The following is a 23,828-nucleotide window of genomic DNA, read 5'->3' as shown; positions in this document are numbered from 1 at the left end:
ACCTGGGAGGAAGGTGGGTCCTGAGAAGAAGATGCTGAGTTCAGTGGTGAGATGAGTGAGAAGGGCCTGGGGGAAACTGGGGGGCAAGGGGAGCAGCCCCAGAGAATATATCAAATGCCAAATTGGTTTTCATCCCAGGAGTGACAGGGGACAAGCAAAGGTGGTAGCAAGTAGATTTAATGCAAGAATTAAATGCTACCCATAGTGCCAGGCCCAAGCTGGTGCTGAGGTGGACATTATTCATATCAGTTGTACTTATTGCTCAATGACTTTCCCAAAAGCTTCCATTTCCCATCTTGCCTGTCCGTGTGATCATCACACCCATTTCCCTCCAGGCGCCGCACGTACACCCATTCCTCCAGCTCATGCCAGTCTGCCATTTCCCTGCATGCACCAGACCCTTTAACTACCTCTCTCCTCCTGACTAAAAAGCCCAAGTTTAAAGACACCTCTTCAAATCTGCCTGGATCCCCCCATAGCTTCCTGGACCCCCGTTTCTCATCACACTTTTCCTGCATTCCTGTTTATTTCTGTGTCTCTCTGTACACGTTAAATCTCATCAACAAGTCCTGAGATCCTCCTGGGTCCCACTAGCTTCCCTGCTGCCTTCTCCCATGCCATCCCTTCTGCAGGAGCTAATTCCCCTCTGTGCCTACACACGCTTCTCCTGGAAACGCAGGTGGAACCTAGGAGAGGTAAGAAGAGAGATTTAGAGAGTGTCAACGGAGTCATGGAAAATCAAGGAGAAAGACAGAGATACAGAGAGAAGTATGGAGACAGAGGCAGAGGGGTGGAGAGACACAAACAGAGGCAGACACGGAGGCACCCCCCGCCATGGCCAGGGAGAGCGCTGGACACCGAGAGACTTGGAGGAGGGGGACCAGGAGGGTCAAGAGTCCTGATATCCGGGCAGAGGTGGGTGGACAATCAAAGGACAGCAACAGGACTTTATCTCAGATAGAGATAAAGGGAAGCTATTGATGCAGCTGGCCGTCCACCTGCCCGGAAGAGAGCTTGAGAAATGGAACTGACAAGAGCATGGCACTGGGTGCTGGGGACAGACAAAGCCCGATTGTTCGAAGGCCCTTTCCCCACAGTGCCTGGGTCTGCACCACAGCCTGGGGCAGGGGCGGGTACCAGCTTGGTGCCACACGCTTCCTTGCTGGCTGGTTTTGCTGTGTCTTGCGAGGACACTGAGTTTCTCCAGCATCCACAGAGGGACTTACAGGCAGGTGCGTGAATCACCCCAACCCCACTGAACCCGTAAGGCCTGGTTCCCAGTGCCCAAGGGTGCTGAACCCAGGAGTGACAGCCTGCAGGCCCCAGAGCGCTCACAGAAGAGGTGGGAGGACAGGGGGTTCTGTGTGTTTGCCTGGGACGCAGGCATTTGGGTCCTCAGATCCTTTCTTTCTTGCTTTCTTTTTAAATTAATTAATTTATTTTTATTTATTTATTTTTTGGCTGCCCTGGGTCTTTGTTACCGCCCGCGGGGTTTCTCTAGTTGCGGCGAGCGGGGGTTACTCTTTGTTGCGGTGCGCGGGCTTCTTATGGCGGTGGCTTCTATTGTTGCGGAGCACAGGCTCTAGGCGCGCGGGCTTCAGTAGTTGCAGCGCTCAGGCTCAGTAGTTGTGGCTCACGGGCTCTAGAGCGCAGGCTCAGTAGTTGTGGCACACGGGCTTAGTTGCTCCGCGGCATGTTGGATCTTCCCGGGCCAGGGCTCGAACCCGTGTCCCCTGCATTGGCAGGTGGATTCTTAACCACTGCGCCACCAGGGAAGCCCCTCAGATCCTTTCTTGCTCAAGGACCCAGAAGTCTCGGAACTGAGGAGAACAAGCTCCTGCCTTTCCTTCCTTTAGATGCAGGTGTGCAGACTCCCAGCTCCTTTCTCCTTGAAGGTCCAGAATACTCAGCCCCCAGCCCCCTCCCCCCTCAGACCTGGGAACCCGGGCGCCCAGTGCACTCAGGGACCTGCACTGCCCTCCCTGGAAGCCGGGGTCAGGGGGGCCGTGAGGCACGGAGCTGTGGGAGGAATATGCGTGGGAGGCCTGGGTGAGGAGGAAAAGGGCGGGTCTCCCTCCTGCCTCGGGGACCTGGGGAGGCAGAGGTTAAAAGGAAACACCAGGAGCACCTGAGGACAGGACCAGCCTCTTCCAGCGGGGGCCAGGGAGCTCAGGGTGTCTGTCTGCCAGGCCCTGGGCGCCACAGCCCCTACATTCTCTGCTTTCTGCCCTCCGTCTCTGACTCTTGAGGCATCCTCTCTGTTTTCAGCGTCCCTTCTCTCCCCGCGGTTCCCTGCATTTCTGACTCTCTGTCTGTCTCCCTTTCTGTCTGCCTGTGACACGTACTGTCCCTGCCCCCAACCCAAGAGTCGACCCCCAGGCAGCCGGCCCCCAGCAGGTAAGATCACACCTCCCACCAGAACCTACAGGTGTGGGGTTGAGCAACAGGTAAGCCCAGAGCCAAGGGGAGGAGGAGCGATCCCACGGAGAGGGAAGAATGTCAGGGGCCCTCCCTCCCCCTGTTACTAAGAGGCCAACTAGAGGCGAGCATAGAAAAATAAGCACCGTGAGCAGCAGGTGCTGGGTCCTCCCTGGCACCCGCCTTCGTGGGACCCTCAGATGCAAGACATGAGTCGGGGAGACAAGAAATCAGGAGGCTAAATGGGAAAGACAGAAGTCAAGGGTCAGGAGAGCAGGGCAGGCCAGGGAGGAAGGAGAGGATGAGGAGGGAGAAGAGGGAGGGGACTGGGCGAAGTCTGAGGCTGGGACTGATCCAGCATTTGGCTTCCCCTCTCAGGAATGGCCATGAAGAGGCTGATTGTAACACTGATTCTGGTCGCTGCAGGTAGGCACAAAAGGGCGGGGCAGGGGGCTGTTTGGGCATGGGGTGGGGGTTGTTGATGGGGAAGAGATTGGAACTGGGATGGGGATACACATGAGGACGGAGGGGGATGGGTTTCAAATGAGGAAGACACAGGGGTTAAATGAGGGATGAGGGATGCAGATGGGGATGCAAGCGGTGGGAGGTGGCCTTGAAGATGGGGAAGGGTTTGAGGATGAGCTTGGTTTGGGAGATGGGGTTAGAGATGGGGAAATTGGTTGGAGGTGGGTTTAAAGATAAGAACGCTTAGGGATGGATTTGGCTTTGGGGATGGGGATTGAGTTGGAGAAGGGGTGGGTTTGAGGAGGAGTTTGAGGATGGGGCTGGTTTGGGACATGGGGATGGAGATGATCCTGATGATTAAACAGCAATGGGGTTCACCTTGGGGGAGGCACCTGATGTCTCCAGACCTTCTCTCTGACTCAGACGCTCCCTCCCTCAGCCCAGACAGAGGAACAGAATAAGGTGCTGCATGGTGGACCCTGTGAGCAGACGTCTCACCCCTACCAAGCTGCCCTTTACAGCTCAGGCCACTTGCTCTGTGGGGGAGTCCTCATTCATCCACTGTGGGTCCTCACCGCTGCCCACTGCAAAAAACCGTGAGTCTCCACGCTGTGAATGAGGAGTGGTTGCAATTAGACCCTGCGGGAGTCTTGCACACTTCACACGTCCGCCTGTCCGATCATGAGGCCATCTGATAATCAGGCTCAACTGGCCAGTATTTAACTGATGACTAAATACGTGTCAGGCAGTGTTTGGGGCCCTGGGGATATCACAGTGAAGAAAACAAGCAAAACTGCTGCTTTGATGAACTGACCTTCTACAGGGCCCTGTAGGCAGCGACGGATTTAATTCTAAGTGCTGGGGGAAGCCACACAGAGTTTTAATCAGGGAAGCAGCATGATCTGATTTACATTTTTAAGAGCACTCTGGAAAGTGAACTGGGCGGGAGATGAAGGGATGCATGTGGAGGCTGTTGCCATTGTCCTGAGATGGACCAGGATGGTGGCCCTGAGGATGGAGGGAAGTTGAAAACCTGGGGAAGTGTTCTGAGGCTGAGTCAGCAGGACTTGGTGGTGTGGAATGGGAGAGAAAGAGAACAAGCAGGGCTGACTTCCGGGGATGGGACTGGAACAACTGGCTGTTTTGATGTGTCTTTCTCTGAGTCAGGGGAGAGGGAAAGAGGAGCAGTTTGGATATGGGTGGCGGAGCCTCAGACATTTTGATTTAGCCTAGGTGAGTCTCAGGTACCTGGCCGATGTTCAAGAAGGATGCCAGGTTGGCTGCTGGTGCTCAGGGGAGAGGCCAGAGATGGAGGTAAACATTACGGCTTTAAATACCACACACAGGTGGTATTTAAAGCTACGGGATGGGATGAGATCATCCAAAAAGTGGGCATAGATAGAGGACCATAGAGGACCCAGGACTAATCCTCAGGGCACTAATCACTGCTAGTTTGATGAACAACAACCACCAGTTTTTTCAGCGCTCACTATGGGCCACGTACCCAGGTAGGCAGTTTCTATACCTTTCCTGGAATCCCCCACAATAAGGGACTCTTTGCTTCTGAGGAAACTGAAGCTCAGAGAAGTAGCAAGTGACAAACCAACAGGTGCCGTATTCCAGTGGGAGCGGGGAGAGACCCCAACAGGGGTCTCACCTTGCAGGGTCATGGACACAATGGACCTCCCAGGGTGGTCTCTCCCAAGCGCTGGTAAACCTGGCATCACTCCCACCATCCTCATTCATTCATTCAGCGCACATTGATCAAGAGCACCCACTAACAGCCAGATTTGAGCTGGGCAGTGGGAATTCAGCAAAGACTGAGACGGGGAGATACCCAGAGTCTCTGCCCTTGGGAACACAGGAGCAGAAAGGTGCAGGAAGACAGTTATAGAATCCTCGAAAAACCATACATTTACAAATTACTCTAAGTCCAATGAAAGCAAAAAAACAGGGATGGCTCCATGAGAGAAAAGAACAGAGGTACCTGCTTTAGATGGAAGAAGGTGTCAGGAAGGACTTTCTGATGAGATGAAATTCAAACTGAGGCATGGAAAATGAGAAAGGGTAGCCAAAGGAAGAAGCGGGCAGAGCATCCAGGGCAGAGGAGATGCAAGGACAAAAGAAGTGGGAACAATCTGAAGAGTTCTAAGAAAAGAAAGTTACTGGTTCACTGAGGGTCAGAGGATAGTGGGATAAGGCACTTGGGCTTTATTCTGAGGGTAATGGGGAGCTATGGAAAGTTTCTGAGCAAGGGAGTAATGCTTTGATCCATTTCACAAATATTTATTGAACATCTATCATATGCCAGACACTTGTCTAGGCACCGAGGAGGATGTATCTGACTGATACAAAAATCCCACCTTGATATTCTAGAACTGTGCCATCTGATGCAGTAGCCATTAGCCACATATGGCCAATAAAATTTACATTAATAAAAATGAAACGAATTTCCAAATCCACTAGCCACACTTCAAGGGCTCAGTAGCTGCCTGTGGTCAGTGGTCACTGTTTCAAACAGTGCAGATAGAGAATATTTCCATCCTTACAGAAACTTCTATCGAATAGCACGGCTGTGGCAGAGGGAGAGACAGTAAAAGAAGTGAATATTTAACAAAACATATATAGTGTGTCAGCTGGTGATGTTAGGTTCTCTGGTGGAAAGGAAATCAGGAGAGGGAGCTAGGACTTGCCTGTTGGGGTGGATACTTGCATTTTAATTGGGTCTTCAGGGAAGGCCTCACTGAGAAGGTGACATTTGAAGGAGGTGAGGGAGTGAGGCATGCAGGTATCTGGGGGAAAGAGTTGCTGGCAGAGAGAACAGCCAGTGCAAAGGCCCTGGGGTGAGAGGATGACTATTGTGTTCAAGGAAAGGCAGGGAAGCCGGTGTGGCTGGAACAGAAGGAGAAGGGGGAGAGCGGGAGATAACTGACAGGTGATGGGGACGGATCGTGCAGGACCTTGTAGGCCACAGTGAGAACTTTGGCCTCTATTCTGAGCAAGATGGGAGTCACAGGAGGGTTCTGAGCACAGGAGGGACAAAGCTGGCTTATATTGTTAAAATAGCTCTGGCTGCTTTGTGGAGGACAGACCATAGAGGGGCAAAGGTAGAAGCCAGGAGTCCAGTGAGACTGTAGTCCAGGTAAGAGATTATGGTGGCTCAGACCAAGATGGCAGCAGTGGGAGAGGTGAGAAGTGGTCAGAGTCTGGGTATGCTTTGGAGAGACAAAAGGATTTCTGGACAGCTGGGAGGTGAGTCAAGAAATAAAGAGTCAAGAATAGTCTCCAGGTTATTCTGGAAGGATGGAGCTGTCATTTACTGACCTGGGAAGACAGTGAGGGGAGAAGACCGGATGGTTCATGGTGTTCCAGGCTACCCCACCTCCCACCGTAGCCCCCTCTGGAGTCTCAGCTGCAGCCCAAGGGCTCCAGGTGAGACCCAGCCCTTCTCTTTCCCAGGAATCTTCAGGTCTACCTGGGGAAGCACAACCTTCAGCAAAGGGAGAGTTTCCAGGAGGAGAGCTCTGTTGTCCGGACCGTGGTCCACCCTGGCTACAACGCCGCCACCCATGACCAGGACATCATGCTCTTGCGCCTGTCACGTCCAGCCAAATTCTCTGCACACATACAGCCCCTGTCCCTGGAAAGAGACTGCTCAGCCAACCACACCAGCTGCCACATCCTAGGCTGGGGCAAGATGGCAGATGGTCAGTAGGGGGAAAATGATGCAGGTGACCCATGATCAGTGGGTGATGGGTCATGGGGAGGTGGGTTAATGGTGAGAATCAATGGGGTAGTGTATCAGTGGGTGAAAGTTCAATGGGGAGGGAGGGCAAATATGGGAGTTGGGCCAATAAGTGAACAGCCAATGGAGAGAGTAGATCAACAGGTGAATGGCATGGAGATGTGGGCCATAAGATGAAGGGTCAATGAGGAGGGGGGGTCACTGTGGAGATACTAATCAGGAAGGGGGCCAGTTGTCAAAAGGGTCCAACCAGGATGCCCTGATGATCAATAAAGGATAAATGGAGGAGGGGCTAATGGAAGAAGCAGGGGAGCCAGCTGAAGGATGTGAACTGAGAAAGCGAACAGTGTAGAGAAAGCTAATGGGGGAAGGGTCAATTGAGAAGAGTCAGTGGTCAAGAGGGGTCACTAGAAGAAGGACTAGAGGAAGAAACAATAGATCAGCAGGAACCATTGAGGGTAGGCCAGTGAGTGAAGGGCCCAAAAGGAAGGGAGAACCAATGTGGGAGGATGAGGCCATTTAGGAAAGAAGCAGTGAGGGAGTAGACCTTTGGATGAAGGGCCAATAGAAGGGAGAACCAATGGGGAAAGAAGGGACCAGTTAGGAAAGACCAAAAGTCAAGTGGTGACCAATCAGGATGAGCCAATGGGCAAGAAGGGTCCAATGAAGGAGGACGGGTTATAACAGAGGAGGGACTAAGAGAGGAAGAGAGTCTAGAGGTCAGCTGAACTACTGAAGAAGGTGGGACCAATGGAAGAGAGACAAGTGAAGGCAGGAACGAAGAGAAGGAAAACCAATAGGAAATGAGAACTGGTAGAGAAGGGGTAATTAGTGAGGAAGACAGGCCAATGTGAGGGAAGACTGACGGAAAGAGGGACCAATCAGGAGTCAGGCGATGGAAGTGGGTTTTGAGAATGAGCGACAAATAGGAAAAAGGGAACCATTGGGAAATAGGGTCCAATAGGGGAGGGAGGATTTATACGTGTTGGAGGATCAATGGGAAGGGTGGGTTGTGAAGTGATCCTGGCCCATCTGTCTTTGCAGGTGATTTCCCTAACATCATCCAGTGTGCATACCTCCACCTGGTGCCCCATGAGGAGTGTGACCGTGCCTACCCTGGCCAGATCACCCAAAACATGGTGTGTGCTGGGGATGAGAAACACGGGAAGGACTCCTGCCAGGTGAGGACGCCAGGACCCACCAGTTACATAGCCAAAGACAGAGATGGGCAGGAAGAGACAGGCACACACAGACCAAACTAGAGCTTCACAGAGACAGGCTGGGTGAAAATCAGAGGCATGATAAGGGAGAGAGACTCAGTTTGCCACACAGAAACACAATCAGGGACAGGCAGAGATAAAAAGCCAGTCAGCAGAGACAGGAAATGCAGAGACAAGGATGGAGATGAAGAGATCAAGAACCACAGAGACACAGTAGGGAGGCAGATGGTGCCAGGAGACTGTCCCTGCTCCAACAGAACCCCCACAAGTTCTGCTTGGAAATAGCCACACTGTGCAGAAGGGGGACCATAGCTGGGGAGAGAAGGGGCTCCATCCCCACTCTCAAATACTCCTAACTTGGGTTTCTGCCACCATCGTCCATTGGATTTCTCCTTTTGATGCCAAAACTGAACCCTGTGCATTGAAGGATCTGCAGAGACCAGCCAAGAGGGAGAAAGAGACAAAGATAGAGAAAAGTGATACACAGTGAGTTGGATGCAAAGAAAGGGCAGGCAATGAGCCCCATTTCTGAGACCATCTGTCCTCTCTTTAGAGATCTCTGTGTTTCTGAGTCTCCCTCAGTCTCTTCTATTTCCCTACTTGTGACTTTGTGTCTGTCTGTCTCTCTCTTTCTGTATGTGTGTCTTTCTCTCCATCTCTGAGTGTCTTTCCCCCTCTCTACATGTCTCTGTGTCTCCTTCTGTCTGTCTTTCCTTCTCTGCGAGTCTGTATCTGACTCTCTCCCTCGTTGACCACAGGGTGATTCTGGGGGTCCGTTGGTGTGTGGCGACCGTCTCCGAGGCCTTGTGTCATGGGGTAACATCCCCTGCGGATCCAAGGAGAAGCCAGGCGTCTACACCGACGTCTGCAGATATGGCCACTGGATCGGAAAAACCATTCAGGCCCACTGATCCTGATATGTGACCTCCACTTCTTGACCTTCCCCCCACCTGCCCAGACCTGACCCTTAATGCTTAATAAAAGTGGTGACCCCACAGCACAAATCCTCCCTGATTTTACCCCAGCCCCATCCTTGCATCACCAGGAGTGATGGGAACACCAGCTAAGGTCCCAACTCCGCCACTAAGAGAATACAGGAAAATCCCTTCCGAGCATCTCTCCCTCCCCAGTTACTCCATGGGCTCGACTTCTTCCTACAGAGAAGTGGTCCCAAGTCTGGCCAAACCTGAGCTGGGCTCCCAGCTCCCCCACTTGCTTAGCTGTGCAACCGCGGGAAGTGCCTTCCTTCAGCGTGTAGATTTTCTCATCTCTAAAATAAGGATAATAATCGTATATCCCTCATAAGGCGGTGGCTATGTTGTTGCGGAGATTCAAGGCTGTAAACATGTGAAACACATACAGCAGTGCCTGGCACACCCGTGTGAACAATAAAGAGTGAATTTTATTATTAGTGGTGCTTTTGGCTTTTATCCCACCTCTGCCTCTCTGCAGCCCAGATACCCTTAGTTCCCTTTTATAGCCCAACTTGATTTTTCTCCTCCCTGGGAAGACCTCCTTGTCTCCTCCACCTAGCTAGCCCTGAGGGGTGGCTTTCTCCACTAAACTCCCCCTGTAGCAGCAAAAGCGGGGAGATGAGAGGGCTGGGAGGCCACTGTGTGTGGGTAAGAGTGATGGGAGATACAGAGAGCAGGGACCAGATCCCAAAAGACCCCAGACCCCAGGTTGAGAGGCTAGGGCTTCTCCTGAGAGCAGAGGGGAGCCATGGAAGGGATGAGAGCAGAAGCAGCTCTGGGGCCATGTGCAGGATGGACCAGAAAGAAGAGACCAGAGGCCAGGGGGGCGTAGAAGTGATGGTGCAGGGAGAGAAGATGAGGGCTGAGCAGGGGCTGGGGCTGGGACAGCTGGAGAGGGAGGCTGAGTATGAGCTCACCGTGTGGAGAAGTGTGGGTGGGTGGCATACTCAAGATGCTAATGACAAGATGCAGAAAAGTCTGGGAGTGTGAGAACATCTGCTGTGTTCCGGAGATGGCAAATCATCCAGGTTGGTGGGGGCTAGGGTTTGAGGCCAGAGAAATAGGTGACATGGCTGGGAAAGTAGGTCACTGGAAGATGGCGTTGGGCCCTGAGTACAAGGCAGAAGTACTTGACCTTGATCCTGAGGGCCTTAAGAAAAGGAAGGACAGGGTCAGATGTGGGTATTTGAAAGATCTCATTGCAGTCCATTTGAGGAGAGGGGGATGGGCAGGGAGGTGGAGAGACTGGAGGCCCTCCCCGAAATGAGAGGGGCAGACAGGCAGAACTGGGTGAGGACCCAGGCTTCTACATGCTTTCTGGGGTTCTTCCACCCACATGCACCACGCGTGATCCCGCACTGATGCACGCACCCCTATCCCCAAGCCCCAGGTCAGTCCCTGTCCTCAGAGAGGCCATCCTCTCTTGACCCCCACTGCACCATCCCCAAGAAAGACAAAACGACATCTAAGCCAGGCATCCTCCCAGGAAGATGAATGAGACAGTAAGTGGCTCCCAGGAGAAAAGGAAAAGAGGGTCCAACATGGGAGCTGAAGTTTCGAGAGCAGAGAAATATTTAGGAACAGAGGGAGGATCAGACACAATGGTCCATTTGCTTCACAAACATTTATCGCAACCTTATTTTTGCCCAGCATAGAGTAGAATGAAGTTGGAAATTGTTACACAGAGCGGCCACACCATAGGAGATATTCAAAGTCAGTCATGTGTCATTTTATGATAGAAGAGCTATGTGGTCCAGAGACAGAGGCAGTATATGAAAAGAACAGTGTCTCTCGAGTCTAAAGATCTTTAGATTTGAGGAAAAGCACACTTAGATGTCTCAAGAACCAAAGAAAGGTGAAATTTTATCAAGGTGAAATTTACCAAAGGTGAAATTTTTGCGATGGGAGGGAGTAATTGACTTTTTATGAGTGCATGAAAATATCAAGTCACGTGATGACCCGGGCCCACCTTAACCAGCCCCTTTTAGAAGTTATGGAGAATAAATAGGGGCATGAAATTCACTGGGGTCACCAGGAAGAACCCAATCAATGAACGTCCAGACCAAAATCAACTTCAGTTAACTGAGAGGAAATCATCTTCCTTAATGGATACTAACAACAATAACAAGCAGAGAGGTAACGTGGTTCACCCAGAGTCTCAAAGACAGTAAGTGGTCAAGTCAGAGTTGATTGCCGGGGGGCTGGTGCCAGAGTTTGGGTTCCGAACTGCTCGGCTATATGAACATCTTCTTCCAATTCTGATATGTTTTCAAAATGAGCATAGAAATGTTTGAAGGCTCAACCCTTAACATGAATATTGTTGGAAGCAGAATCTCTGCACGTTTGGTGTTTAAGGTGTTTGTATGTCTACTAGAATTTTATCTACTGTGGGGATAGTCTTGTGACTTCAGCTTGGAATGGGTCATTGCTCTGTGATTTTTTTCTTTTTTTCGGCACGCGGGCCTCTCACTGTTGTGGCTTCTCCCGTTGCGGAGCACAGGCTCCGGACGCGCAGGCTCAGCGGCCATGGCTCACGAGACCAGCCGCTCCGCGGCATGTGGGATCTTCCTGGACCGGGGCACGAACCCAAGTCCCCTGCATCGGCAGGCAGAATCTCAACCACTGCGCCACCAGGGAAGCCCTGCTCTGTGATTTTTAAGTTAGAGTGATCCCAAGTTTATATTCAGTGTTGAGATACTTGACAGAATACAATGTTGATCATATATTTTTTTAATATTTATTTATTTATTTATATACTTATTTATTTGGTTGTGCCGGGTCTTAGTTGTGACATGCAGGATCTTCGTTGCAGCATGCAGGATCTTTAGCTGCAGCATGCAGGCTCTTGATTGCAGCATGTAGGATCTAGTTCGCTGACCAGGGATCGAACCTGGGCCCCCTGCACTGGGAGTGCAGAGTCTTAACCACTGGACCACCAGCGAAGTCCCAGGTGATCATATTTATAAGTAAAATATACATAGATGTATAAATTTATTTACATGCTCTGTAAGGTTTGCCTAAAAACTGAAGGACTTCCAGAAGAGATGGAGTGTGTTGATTTTAGAAATGTAGTTTTTAAATGTTTGAAGATATTTAATTAACTTAGTATGTAAATGGGACCCAACATTATTATAAAGACTTAACTCATTTGCTGTGCAAAAGTTTTTAAGTTTGATTAGGCCCCATTTGTTTATTTTTGTTTTTATTTCTATTGCCTTGGGAGACTGACCTAAGAAAACATTGGGGGCTTCCCCGGTGGCTCAGTGGCTAAGAATCCACCTGCCAGTGCAGGGGACACGGGTTTGAGCCCTGGTCTGGGAAGATCCCACACGCCGCGGAGCAACTAAGCCCATGTGCCACAACTACTGAGCCTGTGCTCTGGAGCCCGCAAGGCACAACTACTGAGCCCACGTGCCACAACTACTGAAGCCCGTGTGCCTAGAGCCCATGCTCCACAACAAGAGAAGCCACCGCAATGAGAAGCTCGCGCACCGCAATGAAGAGTAACCTCCGCTCGCCGAACCCAGAGAAAGCCCGCGCGCAGCAACGAAGACCCAATGCAGCCAAAAATAAATAATAAAGAAAATAAATAAATTTAAAAAAAGACTCAGCCATATCCTTATAAAGATAAAAAAAGAAAACATTGGTACGATTTGCTGTACAGCAGAAATTAACACAACTTTGTAAATCAACTATACTTCAATTAACAAAATTAAAATGCAAAATGAAAACAAAAACCAACAACAAAACCCTTCCTGTAATCAAAACACGTATTTGGAATAAAAAGCTTTGTAAGCTAAACTTAAAAGACTGTAGGCTTAAAAGAAGTAGGCTGCTGGATTTGTCACCTTAATGCATGAAATATTCATTGCAATAGCCAAAACAAACCTCAGAATTTTATGTTTTTAAGTTTTTTTCCCTATACACTGAAATGAGTCTCAGGGCTCTAAAACCTCCCATTCAACAGGTGCTGGATTACAGAAGTGAACAAGACAGCTTTGTTTTTGCCCTCAAGGAATGTGAGCTCTGCAAAGGCAGCATCTCCAGGCATGTTTGTCTATTTTTCTTCACAGACAGATCTGAGTCTGGCACACTGTAGATGCTCAGTAAACAGGTGTCAAATGAGTCTTTGGCTCTTATATTCTAGCGGAGACAGAGACTTGGAGACATAGTTAGAGGTGGATGCATAGAGCTGGGGGCAGACAGAAAGAAGAGCTGGAATGGATAAGAGGTCAGAAGAGGCAGCCCTGGATGGCCCAGGAACCGGGGAGGGAGGAGGCACCTTTTGGGTTCCCTACCCAGTGCCCCATTTCCCAAGAGGCCGGGAGCCACCCACCCCCTAGCCTGGCCTCTTGGCCTCTTTCTCCATTGACAGGTGGCCCTGCCCAAATCTCACCCACGCCTGGCTGTGCCACGCAGTCTGTGTAAGGCACCTGCGGGGGGCCTAGACTGGATCCCCGCCCCTTTCTGCCCGGTGGCCCTGGTCACAGGGTGAGGGGCAGAGAAGAGGTTGAGAGGGGTCCCTCAGCAAAGTGGCCAGAGTCTTCCTGGCCCAAATGGAGGGTGAGGGAGATAGAGGAACAGAAAGACACAAAGATACACATACTCAGAGCCAGTGACAAAGGCTGGGGGGAGGAGAAGGAGAAGAAAGAAGATGGAGAAGAAGATGATGCAGGGATAGAAACAGAGAACAGGGAGACAGAGAAGGGTAGTGTCACAGAGAAAAGAGAGACAACAGGAAAGAAGAGATACAGAGAGAGACCCAGGGGTGTGGAGAAAGAGAGACGAATTGAGAATCACAGAAACACATGACGGGGCCCGAGGAAACTTTTGGGGTGATAGTTCATTATCTTGACTGGGGTGATGGTTGGAAGTGTGTGGGCCAAAACTCATCACATTGTACACATTAAATTTGGTATATTTATTGTACCACACTTTTACCACAATAAAGCTGTAAAAAAAAAAAAATACAGCAGAAAGAGACACTGAGTGGGCGCCTTATACTGAGAGAGACTCAGAAAGATTCCGAGGGAAGCGGAACACAGAGAGAAGCAAAGATGAGGAGAAGTGGGGCGGAGGGAGGTAGAAACGAGTGAAGGCGCGGGGAAGACAGAAACACACTTGCGCCAAGGGCGCTCCAGAGCCGGTGAGACGCCAGCCCTCCGGAGACCCCTCCCCATCCCCGGGCCAGGGAGGTAGGGAGTGGCCTTCGGGACTGGGTGGGGGTGCTCTGGGGGTGGAGATGGGGGGAGGCCGGAGGAGTGGTTGCTAAGGCCCGGCAGGGCGCCTCACTACCCGGGAATGCGCCCCAGGGATCAGTGGGTCGTTGCAACCCAGGCCGGGTGCTGGGAGCAGAGGCGTAGGCGGCTGCAGGACAGCGGCGGCGGCGCTGGGAGCGGGTTCCCCACCCCCTACCTGGGGGACGTGGCAGGTGAGGGCTGCGGGGGGCGGGGGGGGCGCATAGGAAGGGAGAGATGTCTTTGCGTTGGCTCTGGTCTGGGATGCATCTCCCATCCTCTCTCCGTCCTCTCTCGGAGACTGGAGGATGCTGGATGTTGATTCCTCTGACGCCTATAAGCCCCGAGTCTCAACTCATCTCAGCGCTCTGGGTGGGCCATGTCCTCGTGGTCCCTCTCTGCTCTGAGAAACAGGGGAGGGAAGAAGGTGGGGGTGGGATAAGGGTTCCCAGAATCACCTGGGCCTCCCCACTCTCTTTTCCTCCCCGCCCCACCCCCGCCAGGTGCAATGACCTTGGCTACAGCTGGACCCCTGGGCACGGATGCTCGGTGCACTGATCACAGCATTGATTCTGGGGGTGACAGGTACCAAGAATCCCAGTGTGTGCACGCAGGGTAACTGTGCATCGTGGGGCTGTCGGTGGCTCTCTATGTGGCACTGGGGGACACATGTGACTAGTTATGGCTCCAAGGCTGGGTGAATGTGAGTCCGTCTTTACTTGTGATTGTGTGTGGCTGTATGACTGCTACCGTGTGTGTGTGTGTGTGTGTGTGTGTGTGTGTGTGTGTGTGTGTGGTGCCTTTTCCCATACTGAGTGACCATCTGTGACAGGTGTGACTACTCTCTGAGGCTGTAGATGTGATTGTGTGACTGGGTGTTTGTGCATTTAGGATGGTGTGTATGTATCATTGAGTGTGAGTGTTACTGTGTGTGGTTGCTTGGCTTTGTGTACGTATGACTGCTGGTTTCTGTCCCTGCGTGACAGGATCGTGTGTGACAGAAGTGCTTGGCACCATGAAAATGTGTGGCTAGGTGTCTTCGGGTAGCTGTTTGTGATTGTGTGATTGTGGTTGGGTGCAGGATTTTGTGTGGCTATCTTTGCAAACATGTGACTGCTTGAGGGTCTACGTATGGGTGACTATGTGACTGTGTGGCTGTAGGGGCTGTATGTGTGATGGTGCAGCGCTGTGTGTGTGTGTGGAGTGCCCACCCCTCCTGTGACAGACTGAGTGTGCAGAAGAGGCTGTCGCCACAAGACAGTGGCTGTGTGAAGGTGGATGATGCTAGGTGACTTGCCCTGTGTCATGCTTGGTCCACTGAGTCTAACCTTGTCACATGCCACCATGCTGTGTGCAGAAGTGAGTGGCAGTCTCCAACTGTCTGCACACGAGGCATATATACACTGGTCACTAAAACACTGTGTGTCAGTGAGTGAGATCATGTAAGGCTGCCCCCGAATGTGTGTACCTGAGAAGCGTGTGTACCACAAGGCAGAGCTGTGTGTGTGTAACTGTCCCTATGGAGACGACGCACGTCTCCCTGTGTAACTGTGCGTGTGCACGTCTGTGACAGCCGTTGTGCGCCTGTTTCTTGGACTGTGTGCATAAATGAAGACAGCAGCGAGGGTTTCACTTGTCCGGGTCCTCAGCAAGAATAAACAAGTGAACGCGTGAACAGACGATGGAGGAACCGGTGATGGGGTAGGATATCTCGGCCCCTATCTGCAGGTCTGTGTGAGGGAGAAGGCTATTAGCAGGATAATTCAGGAGGCACGTCTGTGTTCGAGAATTCGTACAATAGCTCTGCTCTCCACCCCCCACCCCACGGGAGCCCCACCCCAGCCTGAGCACTTTTCCCGGTTCTGCTTCTCCAACCCTGGCCCAGCCCACAAGCTCTGACTCTGCCCTTTTCCCCATCCATACCCCAAGTCCAGACTCTGTCTACAGTCAGGGATCCTTGAGCTGTGCCCCTCCCCCAAGAAAGGCCCAGCCTCTTTGGCTCTCCTCCTTTGGGCCAGGCTCCCCCTCCTATCCGGACCACAGCTCCTAGAACCCAGGCCCTGCCCCTTCTCCCAAAGTCAGGGCTCTTTATAGGACCGATTCCTCCGCAGGACTCTGGCCTTGGCCCTGCCCAAGTCGATTTCAAGCCCCTCCCACATCTCAGGCTCTGCCGACTCTAGCCCAGACCCCATTCGCTAAGGCTTGATCCCCCCACCCTCACTTCTTAAAACCAGGTCCCGCCCCTAGAGTCCTGCCTGCCCGCCCCCGACCCCCACCCCCACCCCACCCCCCGCAACAAAAGCGCCCCTCGGAGATCAGTCTCGCCTCTTGATTATAAGCCCCGCCCCCGAGCTCCATTTCCGGCAACAACCCTCCCCATTTTCTGCCACCAGAGCATGTTCTCGCAAATGACGTTGCTTCCTGCGACAACTCCTCTGCCGTCGGGCCCTCCGGGAGCACCCAGGACCTCGGACCTGGGGCACCCGGGCGTCTGACGGCACCAGCAGCCGCCTCGTGAATGGGACCAACTGCGAGAGGCACAGCCAGCCGTGGCAGGGGGCGCTGTTGCTGGGACCCAACAAGCTCTACTGCGGGGCCGTGTTGGTGGACTCGCAGTGGCTGCTCACGGCTGCTCACTGCCGAAAGCAGTGAGTGGGGGCTCCGAGAGGAGGGCTGAGGGGGGATGGTTGGATGGGGGATGGGGCATGGAGGTGGGGGGGGGATGGGACGGGGATGAAGAAGCAGGGGGCGTCAGAGCTGGGGATGGGATTTAGAACGAGCTGGGGAGGAGGGTTGGGGTGGGGATGGGGTTAGATTGGGGAGGAGGTTGTGGTACTGGCTGGGAGTTAGGGGTGAATTGGATTTGGGGCTAGGAATGCAAAGGCTGGATGGTTTGGAATAGAGATGTGATTTGGTTTGGCTTTAGAATTGGAGGTGGGATGGGACCGGATGAGGATGGTGTTGGATTAGAGACAGGAATGGGATGGGAGAGGGCTGAATTTGAAGTTGGGAATGCACATGTTGATGATTTGGAGGTGGGTAAAAGGTTGGGGCTGGGGTTAGGGTGGGGTTTGGGGTCGATAATGAGTTGGATTTGGGTTTGGTCATATGCTGATGGTTTGGGATGAAGACAGAATTAGGTTTGGCTCTAGAATTAGAGGTGGGTGGAGATTGGGATGGAGTGGAGATAAAAATGGAATTGGGATAGGGTGGGGCTTCGGGATAGATGTAGGATTGAAGATGGGGTTTGGATTAGAGTTATGGGTGGGGTTGGAGATGGTTGGCTTTGCGGTTGGGCATGGTTAGATAGAGTTGGGGTTGAGACTGCAATATGTGGGTGGTTTCTGTGTGGGGAAAGGATTAGGGTTAGCGCTGGGGACGGGATGGAGATGGGTTTGGAGTTGTGGCTGGGATGGGGCTAGGCATGGGGTTGAAGATAAAGAAGGTGTTGGGGATGGATTTGTGGATAGGGGCGAGATTGGGGTTGCGAATAGGTTTGGCATTGGGGTTGACGTTGGCTATGGGGATAAGCATCAGAGTTGGTCGTGATCAGCACCATCTTCCTCAGAGTTTTCAGGATCCGTCTTGGCCACCATTCCCCATCACCCATATATGAATCCAGGCAGCAGCTGTTTCAGGGGATCAAATCCATCCCCCACCCTGGCTATTCCCACCCCGGCCACTCCAATGACCTCATGCAAATCAAACTGAACAAGAGAATCCGTGAGACTCAACCTGTCAGGCCCATCAACATCTCCTCCCATTGTCCATCTGCTGGGACTAGCTGCTTGGTGTCTGGCTGGGAAACAGCCAGCAGTCCCCAGGGTGAGGGTCCAGGTCTCTGTTGATGCCCCCCTGTGTCTGCCTTCTCCCCCTCTCTGTCTCTGTGCACTCCGCTCCTTCCCATCTTCTTCCACCACTCACTGTGGCCCTGCTCTGCATTTGTCTGTTTGACAGCCACCTTCCCCAAAGTCCTCCAGTGCTTGGACATCACTGTGCTAAGTGATGACAGGTGCAAGACGGCCTGTCCAAATCAGATAGATGACACTATGTTCTGTGCTGGTGACCAGGCCGGCAGAGACTCCTGCAAGGTAAGGCTAGAGACTTCTCCATTCATTCAGCAGATACACATTGAAACCAACCATGTAACCTGGAGCCTTGCTATGTGCTGGGGAGCCTGCGATGATCAAATCGGTGCTCACAGAGCTCATATTCTGGAGCAGTGCTGTCCAGTAAAAATATAATGTGAGCCTTACAAGTAATTTTATTTGTTTTTTGTGGGTTTTTTTTTTCCCCACTGTGGGGCATCTGGGATCTTAATTCCATTACCAGGGATCGAACCTGTGCCCCCTGCTGTGGAAGCACGGAGTCTTAACCACTGGACTGCCAGGGAAGTCCTTACATGTAATTTTAAACATTCCAGTAGCTACATGTAAAAAAAGTAAAAAAACAGGGGCTTCCCTGGTGGCGCAGTGGTTGAGAGTCCGCCTGCCGATGCAGGGGATACGGGTTCGTGCCCCGGTCCGGGAAGATCCCACATGCCGCGGAGCGGCTGGGCCCGTGAGCCATGGCCGCTGAGCCTGCACGTCCGGAGCCTGTTCTCCGCAACGGGAGAGGCCACAGCAGTGAGAGGCCGGCATACCACACAAAAAAAAGTAAAAAACAGCTGAAATTGACTATTGTAATAATACACCCTATTTAATCCCATGTATCCCAAGTACCATCATTTCAAATGGTAATTAATATAAAAGAATTATGAATGGAATGTTTTACATTCTTTTATTCTCATAGTAAGCCTTTGAAAGCCAGTGTGTATTTTTTTGTTTGTTTTTTGTTTTTTTTTCTATTTTTTCCTTGTTTGTTTGTTTTTGGTTTGTTTGTGCCAGTGAGCATTTTTACACTGACGGCATATCTCAATCTGGACTAGCCATGTTTCAAGTGCTCAAGGGCCCCATATAGCTAATGGCCACTGTATTAGACAGAACAGGTCTCAAGGGAGAGATCAAGGCTGTGTTGTATAGAAGGGCAGGATGTGCCCTGAATAAAGATATGACATCTAAGGGCCACCCTTCATGCAATATACATCACAGTTTTGTCTTATTTATTTTGGCACATTTCAGGCAGATGCAGTCTTAAGTGTCTCATTCCCATAAAAACTGTAGTGTGAAAGTTTTCTGACAAATGCTAGTAAAATGTCTTAAAGAAGGAAAACAGAAACCCATGGTCGGTATTTTTAAACGAAAATATTTAATAGAGAGGATTGATCACAAAGTTGTTGGAATAGCAAAAAGCTTAAAAAAATCCTATGGTCAGGAAACTGCATAAACAGGGTAATTTCAGAAAGTGGTAAGGGCTGTGCAGGAAATAAAACATAGTTTTATGAAAGCAAGTGATGGGGGGCAGTATTTGGAAGGGTGATTGGGAAGGCCTCAGAGAGGTGGCATTGGAGCAGAGATTGAATGACACAAAGGAACCAGCCTTGCAAAGGTTAAGGGCAAGAAAAGCATGTGCAAAGGCCCTGAGGCAGGGAGGATTTCGGCCGATTCAAAGAATAAAAAAAGAGCCAGCATGTTTGGGGGACAGGGGTTGAGGCTGGAGAGATGACTGGGACCCAATGTCCAGCAAATATTTCTTCATCCCCAGTACAGACCTTCTTTATATTCTCATGGGAGCTTTATTTGTTGAGGATGACAGAAATTAAACTGTTACAGCTCAGGACCCTTCCCTGTATTCAGGTCCCCAAAGGGTCTAGAGGAATGTAAATTAACAAGCTCTCTGCTGGCAGGATGTATGTTTCAGTAGTCTTGGTGTTTAGTAAGCTGTGGGCTCAGACAGCCCTCCAGTCCCATTCTGATGGCTGGGAAAATCTCCCCACACACCCCACTCACCCCCGCAAATCTTACAAATGTGACGGTTGACGGTTGCAGCAACTCCCCAGATCTCCCAGTTTAATCTCTGTCCCCACTTAACATTGGAAGCACCCACATCTGGAGAGAGGGATGGGTGGAGGGGTTTTTATCAGAAGAAAGCACACCTAATTTGGATGTCAACATTTTTTTTTTTTTTTTTTTTTTTTTTTGCCATACATGGGCCTCTCACTGTCGTGGCCTCTCCCGTTGCGGAGCACAGGCTCCGGACGCGCAGGCTCAGCGGCCATGGCCCACGGGCCCAGCCGCTCCGCGGCATGTGGGATCTTCCCGGACCGGGGCACGAACCCGTGTCCCCTGCATTGGCAGGCGGACTCTCAACCACTGCGCCACCAGGGAAGCCCTGGATGTCAACATTTTAAACCACTTAGCCTTTCTGTAGCCAAGGGTAGTACCTTGCTTTTCTTTCCCTAGAACTCGAGTGGCTTTTCATACCAGAGTGTGGTCTGGGTGTGGCCGCTAAAAGCAAGAAATAATAACAATAATACTAATCCTGTAACACTAATAGCAGTTAACTAATTGCCAGACACTCTTTTTCTTTTTTTAACTTTATTTATTTGTTTTTAATTTTTTTTTTATTTTTGGCTGTGTTGGGTCTTCGTTTCTGTGCGAAGCCTTTCACTAGTTGCGGCGAGCGGGGGCCACTCTTCATCACAGTGCGCGGGCCTCTCACTATCGCGGCCTCTCTTGTTATGGAGCACAGGCTCCAGACGCGCAGGCTCAGTAGCTGTGGCTCAGGGGCCCAGTTGCTCCGCGGCATGTGGGATCTTCCCAGACCAGGGCTCGAACCCGTGTCTCCTGCATTGGCAGGCAGATTCTCAACCACTGCGCCCCCAGGGAAGCCCCCAGACACTCTTTTAAGTGTTTCAGATGCATCAGCTCAATTTACTCATTTAACCTTTATTATTAACTCTGTTTTACAGACGAGTAGCCAAGGCTCAGAGCAGTTAACTTCCTGCCGAGCAAAAGAAACGCTGCAGGGATATTGAACGAGGACGAACAAAAAATGATGAGAGAAATGTTGAAATTTAGCGATCGGGGCAGCTAAGCTTTTCTTGCCTGGGAAAGAGTGTCTGCATTATAATGGGGGAAAGAAGCCAGGTTGTAGGTATTCTGCGTAAACATAAATAAGAAATGACAGTAAAGAGTGCTGAATATTATTCCAGAAGGGTAATTACAGGGAGCTCTGGGGAACTAAGCACAGGCAACCTACGTTAGTCCAAGGGAGTGATTCTCAACCCCAGGGTAATTCTGACCCCCCAGGGCATGTATGGCAATGCCTGGAGATTTTTTCGTCATCGTTACAGCTGTCTGCGGGGGAGGGAGGGGTTTCCTAGCATGTACTGGGTAGAGGGATGCTGCCAAATGCCTTACAAGGCCCAGGACACCCTCCCATAGCAAAGAATCATCTGGTCCCAATGTCGGCGGTGCCCAGGTTGAGAACCCCTCACCCAGGGGCTGAGAATTGCCTCTCTGCAAAAGTGAGGTATACGTACAAGGCAGATTGGTGTCAAGGATGGGTGAGGAGTGAGGAAGGGAAAGGAAGGGGTGTCCAGGAGGAGAAACACAATATTCAGAGGTTGGAGGGGAGAGAGAGAGAGGAATAGAAGGAAGCACAGAGACACACAATGAGGAAGACAGGCAGAAAAGAAGTTGGGGGTTGGGTAGAGAGGGACAAAGGGGGTTTCTAAAGGGTGACCGTGAGGTGAAATGTTAATATTCTCTCTCTGTGTCTCTTTTTACGTGTGTCTCCCTCTCTGTCATTGTCTGTGTCTCCTCATCCCTCTACTTTTCCCACCCCTGTGTCTCTATTCTTGCTGCCCTGAAGAAGGCTTCATCTGTATGACTCCCTCCCTCACCTCCCCACATCGCTGCCTCTCTGTGCCCCTCTCTCTCCCCCACAGGGTGATTCCGGAGCCCCCGTGGTCTGCAGTGGTTCCCTCCAGGGCCTTGTGTCCTGGGGAGACTTTCCCTGCGCCCAGCCCAACAGACCCGGCGTCTACACCAACCTCTGCCGGTTCTCCAAGTGGATCCAGGACACTATCCAGTCTAATACATGAGTCGTCCTAGGACCCGGCATTCTGGCTTCCCTCGCCGCCTGCAAGTCCCCACCCCTGCAGGGACCCCAACACTCCTTCCAGACACCACTTCCTTCCCCAAAATGTTGAGGTGGTTCATCTCTCCAGTGCCCCGCCCCCAGTCTCCTGGAATCAAGGTCCCCCTTCCCAGACAGTGGATGGACAGGTCCTTCTGGTCGGATCCTGAGGACAGTTCCCATAATGACCGGGGCGAGAGTTGCACTGCACCTCTGTCTCCCCAGTGCTTCCTTCCTCGGGTCCAGAGTCCACCTTCTCTGCAGCTGTGACCCAAATTTGGTCCCAGAAATAAACCGTCTGAGAGGTGGGCTTCGTGTGTGGTCTCTTCCTTGAATGGCCGGGCAGCCAGGAGCAAGTCACTCACCCCTCGGCACTGCTGTGTTTACTCTATTAGGTTATTTGCAGCAAACAGAGATTCACTCGATCTCCTTTTCATTTTATTCATAAATAATTGATCGACTGCCAGGAATGTGTCCAGATGCCGGAGATACTGCAGCGGGCAAAACAGAGGAAAATTCCTGCTGCGTGAAGCTCCCCCTGTAGTAGGGGAAGACAGACAATAAAAAGATAGACAAATACATTATATACTATAATAAGTATGTGATATGAATAAAAGGAGAACAGGGCATGAGGAAAGAGAAGGAACGTTGGGGGGATGTATATTTACACTGGAAGGTCCAAAGGGTGCGGAAGAGCAGTAGCTACTCCGATCCCCACCCTCACCCCAAGATGTCCACATCCTAATTCCTGGAACCTGTGAATATGTGACTTTATATGGCAAAGGGACTTTGCAGCTGTGATTAAATTAAGGATCTTGAGATGGGCGAGACCAGTAGAATCCAAAGGGTCCTTATAAGAAGGAGGCAGGATAGGGGGTCAAAATGAGAGAGAGATTGGATGATGCTATACTGATGGCTTTGAAGATGAAGGAAGGGGCCATGAGCCTAGGCATGTAGGTGGCCTCTAGGTAATGAAAAGGGCACAGAAATGCAGGTGGAGCCTCCAGTCACCCTTTCAGCAGCAGCAGCGGGCAGTCAAGGAAAAGGACACATCCGGAGACACGAGTTTTAGTCTTCAGCATCCAGATGTCAATATTTTATTTGTTTGGGTCACCCAGATTTTCATCTAGAGTTGTAAACATTTCCTTCTCACTGTTGCCAAGTATATTATTTTGTAAATGTACTTCAATTTATTTACCCATTTTAATTGTGAATAAGCATTTGAATAGTTTGTAGTTTCTTCAACAGTTTTAAACCATTTGAATTTTTCCTAATGTAACATTTGCTAAAACTATGGTGAAAATGGTTTAGGAGAAGCAGTGTACTTTGATGCTCCAACCACCCCATTCCCAGGCTTATTCCTCCTGATGACAGAACCCAGAAGCATCCTGGATCGGGTTTAGGCTCAAGGGTGAGCAGGAGATCAGAAGGGGAGTGTGGGGGCCAGGAGGCAGAAATTGTGGATTGTGAACTTGTCTGACTCAGCACAGAGCAAGCTGGGCAAAATTGAGATGAGACGCAGTCATCTTTCTCTGCCCTGCATTACCACCTGAGACCCTCTGTTGCTCGGGGTGGCACGTGACCTAAATAAAGCTGTTCACCAGGTGGCCACGAGATCCAGTTCTAAGCAGTAAGACATAAGCTGAAGTATGATAGATAACTTGGGTTGGAGCTATAGACAGGCGGACACACTGGGGAGGAATGTAAAGATACATGTAAACAATTGGGCTTCCTTGGTGACGCAGTG

At 51.1% G+C, this 23,828-nt stretch overlaps 2 protein-coding genes across 2 annotated transcripts; both read left to right on the top strand.

Moving 5' to 3' along the window:
* Positions 1–2,798: 2,798 nt before the first annotated feature.
* On the top strand, positions 2,799–8,759 carry LOC308605798 (kallikrein-6-like; the record flags this gene model as incomplete). The annotated part of the gene is made up of 5 exons (XM_081216068.1): positions 2,799–2,844; positions 3,323–3,479; positions 6,343–6,590; positions 7,673–7,809; positions 8,607–8,759. The coding sequence occupies 5 exons, from the start codon at positions 2,799–2,801 to the stop codon at positions 8,757–8,759; spliced, it is 741 nt and encodes a 246-aa protein (XP_081072194.1).
* An 855-nt stretch (positions 8,760–9,614) lies between these two features.
* KLK5 (kallikrein related peptidase 5) lies at positions 9,615–22,374 on the top strand (the record flags this gene model as incomplete). The annotated part of the gene is given in 8 exon segments (XM_081216067.1): positions 9,615–9,752; positions 13,198–13,313; positions 14,135–14,253; positions 16,453–16,539; positions 16,542–16,707; positions 17,628–17,884; positions 18,017–18,150; positions 21,891–22,374. Coding segments are annotated over 8 exon segments (1,173 nt in total). The 3' UTR covers positions 22,047–22,374.
* Positions 22,375–23,828: the final 1,454 nt, after the last annotated feature.

This window comes from Mesoplodon bidens, assembly GCF_964165515.1.
Source record: "Mesoplodon bidens genome assembly, chromosome: 18".
Taxonomy (NCBI): Eukaryota; Metazoa; Chordata; class Mammalia; order Artiodactyla; family Ziphiidae; genus Mesoplodon; species Mesoplodon bidens.
This window is presented reverse-complemented; position numbering and strand designations above follow the sequence as displayed.